The sequence below is a fragment of the Panulirus ornatus genome, chromosome 58 (genome assembly GCF_036320965.1).
Source record: "Panulirus ornatus isolate Po-2019 chromosome 58, ASM3632096v1, whole genome shotgun sequence".
NCBI lineage: Eukaryota > Metazoa > Arthropoda > Malacostraca > Decapoda > Palinuridae > Panulirus > Panulirus ornatus.
In genome coordinates this window covers 18,559,167-18,566,253 of record NC_092281.1, presented here as the reverse complement: position 1 = coordinate 18,566,253, position 7,087 = coordinate 18,559,167, and the positions used below count along the sequence as shown (strand labels likewise).

General features: G+C 40.7%; 2 protein-coding genes across 2 annotated transcripts; both read left to right on the top strand.

Annotated features, from left to right (window-relative positions):
- Positions 1-238: 238 nt before the first annotated feature.
- Positions 239-1,185, top strand: LOC139766610 (cuticle protein CP1499-like). The gene is made up of 2 exons (XM_071695469.1): positions 239-385; positions 705-1,185. Exons 1-2 carry the CDS (start codon positions 374-376, stop codon positions 1,089-1,091), a joined length of 399 nt encoding a protein of 132 aa, XP_071551570.1. The 5' UTR covers positions 239-373; the 3' UTR covers positions 1,092-1,185.
- A 2,552-nt stretch (positions 1,186-3,737) lies between these two features.
- Positions 3,738-5,379, top strand: LOC139766714 (cuticle protein CP1876-like). Its single transcript, XM_071695634.1, has 3 exons — positions 3,738-3,833; positions 4,148-4,522; positions 5,021-5,379. The coding sequence occupies exons 1-3, from the start codon at positions 3,822-3,824 to the stop codon at positions 5,339-5,341; spliced, it is 708 nt and encodes a 235-aa protein (XP_071551735.1). The 5' UTR covers positions 3,738-3,821; the 3' UTR covers positions 5,342-5,379.
- The last annotated feature ends 1,708 nt before the right edge of the window (positions 5,380-7,087 follow it).

The following is a 7,087-nucleotide window of genomic DNA, read 5'->3' as shown; positions in this document are numbered from 1 at the left end:
ATATATATATATATATATATATATATATATATATATATATATATATATATATATATATATATATAGCGGTATTGTCAGAATCAATTCTTAAGCCTCCTATCCCATAAACCTTATGACATGATTAATCGGGAAAACATGACAAGAGTCAATATCCACGCTTTGCTTGCGATACAAATGGATGAGTCCCGCAAACCCTGGCTACACAAGAACTTATTCATCCGGATGGTGGCGCCGTCGATCGACCTACAGCGGTTAACTCGCTAAGCAAGGCAGGAGGCACCAGGTGGCCTTGTTGGAGGAGGTTCGGGTATAAATGTAAGCCACAGGCACACACTCAGCATAGTACGGTTCCCTGCACTCACACACCATCATCATGAGGGCTCTGGTAATTATTATACTGTTGTCTCCCTTGAGGAAGAGCGTTCAGTGTTGTGAAAATACTTTTCATTTGCAATATATCTCTTGTGGCCCAGTTTTAGTGTGAGCGATTAACTTATCGACTAGCCCCTTGGGAAAATGAGCAGCTAAGTTGATTGCGGACCGACTCACGCGAACAGGATTCGAATCTATGCGGGCTCGATCCTGGACGGCCAGTGAACACGTCAATTTCTTGAATACTGAGATATGATACAAACATCGTCTACGAACACATTATAGATATTTCTCTATAAGAGGAAAAACTAAAAGTTATCTCTATCCTCCAGGTTGTCTTGGCAGTGCTGGGTTTGTGCTCGGCTGCCCAGGTCAAATGGACTGGTCCCTTCGCCGCCGACCTCCCCGCCAGCGTACCTGGAGCCCCACCTCAGGTACCCGACACTGCTGACGTAACGGCCGCACGAAATCAGTTCTTCAGCACCTACAAAGCTCAGGTGGCTGCCACTGCTCCCAAAGCCGTCATCCCTGCCGTATTCCACGTCGTCCCCCCACCGCCCAAATGGACTGGACCCTTCGCCGCCACCATCCCCGCCGGCTTACCTGGATCCTTACCTCAGGTTCCCGACACTGCCGATGTGGCGGCCGCCAAGCAGGTATTCTTCAACACCTACAAACTGCAGGAAGCAGCGGTAGCACCACCATCACCTGCCGTCTAAATGAACCGTACTGTCAAACTTAGGTTACAAAATCTATGTAGAAAACTATCAAAAATCTTGTAGAATATACTTTAGATTTCCATGATATCCAAAAGTTTTAATCCACCTTTAAGAACTAAGAAATAAGATGACACGATGCACAACACTGATACCATTGTCACTTGTGGGCTGCTGAAACCCAAGAGTAATATATGGTCAGAGATTGGCTAGGCTTTATCCTGACATGGCACCTTGTCCTTAGACTGTCCACATCCCCTCTTCCTCCCTTCATCCCTTCTGTCATTGGTGGGTTAATTGGGCTTTAGGCTTATCCACTGCCACGCTTATTAAGGCCTTCCTGTATACAAGCATAGCCTCCAGCTGAATTTACTTGAACTTATGAATTCCCTGTGAATCTTCGAATAAATTTTCAAGCGAAATATACATTTACGCTGCATGTTATGGCCCTCCAGGTCACGTTGGCTGGACATAAAGCTATGAGTATGTCTTCATCACTGACCTAAGGAAGGGCTTTGACGAGTTAAAGAATTCAGAAAGACTTTGCGAGTAATGATCAGTTCTTCAACGCCTATAAAGCTCAGGTGGTTGCCACTGTCCCTCAGACCGGATCCCCTATCCAGTACCATGCCGCTCCCAGCCAGAGATACGCCCAAGCTCAGCCCAAGTGGACCGGCCCCGTAGCCGCCACCATCCCCGCTGGCCTTCCTGGATCCGCATCTCAGGTTGCCGACACCCCCGAGGTAGCGGCCGCCAAGCACGCCTTCTTCAGTACCTACCAGCAGCAAGCAGTAGCGGCAGCTCCTCCGTCACCAACCTACTACTGAACCGTACTGTGATCATTAGGTTATAATCAAAATTATATTGAGAATCATTTGAAATATGTGAAATATTTGAATCTCAATAAATCTTAAGTTTCAATATAATTTAGAATACGTAAGAAAATAATATATCCAGAAATGTATGACACTATATACCACTGTATACCATAATTATCTGTGGATTACAATAATCTCAATATGTACATTGCAAAGCGGGCGCGCGCTCATGTGTGTGTGTGTGTGTGTGTGTGTGTGTGTGTGTGTGTGTGTAAATTTGCAAGTATACCTCTGGTTGGGGCTCTTGTATGAATGTGCTCATCCCTACATCACTCTTCGAGAGACAAAATTGTTGAAAAACCGGAAAACATAACATGAAATTAAGAAACAAAAAATTTTTTAAAGATATCAGCAAATATTTCCGTATCATTTTGATTTTGGGTGAATAGAATGTAATGAACGAAGACATGGTTGAAGTAGAGAAGATACAGAAATCAAGAGAGTATATAACAGAAAACGTACAATATAAATAGACAATTACCTGCAGGGTTGCCCAGTGAAATATCCATCGACTGGTACACGCAGAAGGATTTCTTCATCTATACAGATGAAAAGTATTTACCAGAAAGTCAACACTAAAAAGCCGCAAAACATTTAAAGTTGACTCTCTCACACACCAAAAGGTTGACGGAGATATAAGCACTGATGATGCTATTGCGTTACTGATGACAATGATTTCAAAAGAGAGAAAAAAATATGTGTGTTGTAATATATTGCAAAAATGACATGTAAGTCATGTAATGAGAAGGCATGTATGCATGTGGGTGAGAAATCCTCGTTTTCTGTTAATATGGACTACTGCACACCTGGTGTTCCATGCAAGTCTTCTGTCGGGTGTTGATCAGTACCGTAATATGTTACATTTCTTCCTACATTACCGAAATCTCTGATAATCTAACGCTCTTAGTTATACTGTTTTCCATAAGTAATACATCTTCAAGGTATATACCGTTGAATATGAACTTAAAAAAAAAATGCCATGTACCTTATATCTTCTCCCGTCAACAAAATTAGATTTCGACTAACTCAGAAAGAATCAAACGCAGTTACTAACTTAAATAAATCTAGAACAATCTCAAGTCAATGATTGCGATTGATTTTCATTATACTGGTACACAGGACAAGTACTAATAAAGATAAAAATATAAAAAAAAATAAAAAATCAATGATTATTGGCAATTTGTTTTCAGAATTAATGTAGATTGACAATATTTTTATTTTCTTTTTTTTCCAATATGGAAATAATCTTTCCTTTTCTGGCACAGTTAAGAGCAGACATTCTTCATCAGGTCTAATAATTGGGGTTTTTACAGCTAAACATTAAGACAACAATAAGCTATGTCAAATATAACTAAATCTAGCGGTTATTAGGAGTCTCCCATTCCTGCAATGATAACTCTAACTGTTAAGACAATCTTGGTTCGCATGAGGTGTAACTGGACGAGGAGCTGTAGTTCTATGACCTTTGAAATCAAGAAGGTATGAGGCTATCTACATAGACAACATCTCCGTCGCAGATACCTTGACCTTGGTATTTCAATGTAATAATAACATCAGAATAAATTCTATTCATTTTTCTGCCTTGCACAAACTTTCTTTAAGGATTGATCACGAAAACATGACAGAGTCAATATCCATTATTTGCTTGAGTTACAAATGGATGAGTACCGCAAACCCTGGCTACACAAGAACTTATTCATCCGGATGGTGGCGCCGTCGGTCGACCTACAGCGGTTAACTCGCTAAGCAAGGCAGGAGGCACCAGGTGGCCTTGTTGGAGGAGGTTCGGGTATAAAGGTAAGCCACAAGCACACACTCAGCATAGTACAGTTCCCTGCACTCACACACCATCATCATGAGGGCTCTGGTAATTATTGTACTGTTGTCTCCCTTGAGGAAGAGCGTTCAGTGTTGTGAAAATACTTTTGGTATACAATATCTCTTGTGAACACGTAATTCATCGACCAGCTCCTATGGAGGATAAGCAGCTGGGTTGACTGCAGAGCCACTGCCGTGACCGGGATTCGAACCTATGCAGGCTCAATCCCGGGCGGCCAAGGAATACGTCAATCTCGTGAACACTAAGATACACATAGAAGCAGAATCTATGAACAGATTATACGTATTCCTCTATAAGAGGCCTCTATAAGAGGAAAAACTAAATTCATCTCTTTCCTCCAGGTTGTCTTGGCAGTGCTGGGTTTGTGTTCGGCTGCCCAGGTCAAATGGACTGGTCCCTTCGCCGCCGACCTCCCCGCTAGCGTACCTGGAGCCTCACCTCAGGTACCCGACACTGCAGACGTAACGGCCGCACGAAATCAGTTCTTCAGCACCTACAAAGCTCAGATTTCTGCCACTGCTCCCGAAGCCATCATCCCTGACGTGTTCCACGTCGTCCCCGGCCAGCCCAAATGGACCGGCCCCCTCGCCGCCGACCTTCCCGCCAGCGTACCTGGAGCATTACATCAGGTTCCCGACACTGCCGATGTGGCGGCCGCCAAGCAGGCATTCTTCAACACCTACAAACTGCAGGAAGCAGCGGTAGCACCACCTGCAGTCTAAATGAACCGTACTGTCAAAATTAGGTTACAAAATCTATGTAGAAAATTATCACAAATCCCATAGAATATACTTTACATTTCTATGATTTCCAAAGTTTTAATCCACCTTTAATAACTCAGAAATAAGATGACACGATGCACAACACTGATACCATTGTCACTCGTGCTGAAACATAAGAGTAATATGTGGTCAGAGATTGGCTAGGCTTTATCCTGGAATGGCACCTTGCCCTTAGACTGTCCACATCCCCTCTCCCTCCCTTCATTTCTTCTGTAATTGGGAGGTTAATTCGGCTTTAAACCTATCCACTGCCACGCTTATCAAGGGATTCAGCTTTCCAAGTATAACTTCCAGCTGAATTTACTTGAACTTATGAATTCCCTGTGAATCCTCGAATAAATTTTCAAACGAAATATACATTTACGCTGCATGTTATGGCCCTCCAGGTCACGTTGGTTGGACATATAGCTATGTCTTCATCACTGACCTAAGAATGGCTTTGAGGGGTTGAAGAATTCAGAAAGACTTTTTGCGAGTAATGATCAGTTCTTCAACGCCTATAAAGCTCAGGTGGTTGCCACTGTCCCTCAGACTGGATCCCCTATCCAGTACCACGCCGCTCCCAGCCAGAGATACGCCCAAGCTCAGCCCAAGTGGACCGGCCCCGTAGCCGCCACCATCCCCGCTGGCCTTCCTGGATCCGCATCTCAGGTTGCCGACACCCCCGAGGTAGCGGCCGCCAAGCACGCCTTCTTCAGTACCTACCAGCAGCAGGCAGCAGCGGCAGCTCCTCCTTCACCAACCTACTACTGAACCATACTGTGATCATTAGGTTATAATCGAAACTATATTGAAAATTATTGAAGTACCTTACATGAAATATATAAATCCCAATGAATTTTAAGTTTTGATATAAGCTTTAGAATACAGAAGCAAATGATCTCAGAAATGAATGACACTATATACCACTATATACTTCTGTTGCTATCACACTATAAGACTTAAGCCTCATGAAAACATCTCTTTCTATGAATGGTATATGCAATACTTTCATTACTTTCACGATAATTCTCTTTAAATGGTTGAAGTCCATTTTCGTTTTACTACCAGTCAGTGCAGACGCTACACATCCACTGAGCATGTACATTACATAATAGCCAAATAAACATCATTCTAGGGAAAGTGTGTCTTTGTGAAGCATCTGTATATTATATTTATAATTCCTGCATTATATAAAAATGATTTATCACGCGATAACAACGAATCTAGACATGTCTACGGAAGTAAAGACAAAACTATACCCATTTATCAAAATGGGAAATCGAAAGATCAAATCAATGCACACATTAAACCATGATTAATGATGAATGCGTTCATCCCTACATCTCTCTTCGAGAGACGTAAATATAAAAAAAAATCATAACATGAAACTAAGAAAAAAATTAAAAACATAAAAGCAAATATTTCCTCAACATCAGAGTTTTGGGTGAATGGAATAATATTACTAAAGACATAATTAATATAGATAGAATATAGAAATCAAGAGACTATGCGACAGAAAATGTACAACACAAATAGGTTAGTGCAAATAGATAATTACATACAGTGATGTCCAGTGAAATATGCATAGACTGGTACACGCAGAAGGATTTCTTCATTTATACAGCTGAAAAGTATTTACCAGGAAGTCAACACTTAAAAGCAGTAAAACATTCAAAGTTGACTCTCTCTCACGCACCAAAAGGTTGACGGTGATGTAAACATTACTGATACTATTGCATTACTGATGACTATGCATTCAAAACAATAAAAAGAATGTGGTGTAATATATGGCAGCTATGACATGTGAGTCATGTAATGGGAAAGCATATATGTATGTGGGAAACGAGACGGACCCCCCATCTCCATTCAACATGGACTACAGCAGAACTTGCGTTCCATGCAAGTCCTCTGTCAGTTGTCCCTCACTACCGGAATATGGTACATGTGTTCTGTTCCTCCATTATCCAAATCTCTCATAATCAAACGCTGTTCGTTATATGGTCATATATATATATATATATATATATATATATATATATATATATATATATATATATATATATATATATATATATATATATATATATAAGTAATGTCCCTACAAGGTAAGTTCTGTTCAATAACAGCTTTGTAAAATTATTCTACGTAACTTGTATTTTGTTCCGTCTAAAGAATAAATCTCTAACTCAGAAAGGCTCAGACTGTATTCATTTTCAATATATCGGTACAAATGACACGTTTTTATTAGGATCAAAATATACAAAACCAGATCAAGATTTAATGATTATTGGTAATTTGTTTTGAGAATTTCATGTAGATTGACGTAATTTTTTTAATACGGAAATTTTTTCTTTCGTTTTTGGCACAGTTGAAAACAGACATTCTCCATGTCCAATAATTGGGGGTTTTACAGCTAAACATTAAGACAACAATAAGCTATGTCAAATATGAATAAATCTCGCGGTTATCGGGAGTCTTCCATTCCTGCAATGATGAATCTAAATGTTAAGACAATCT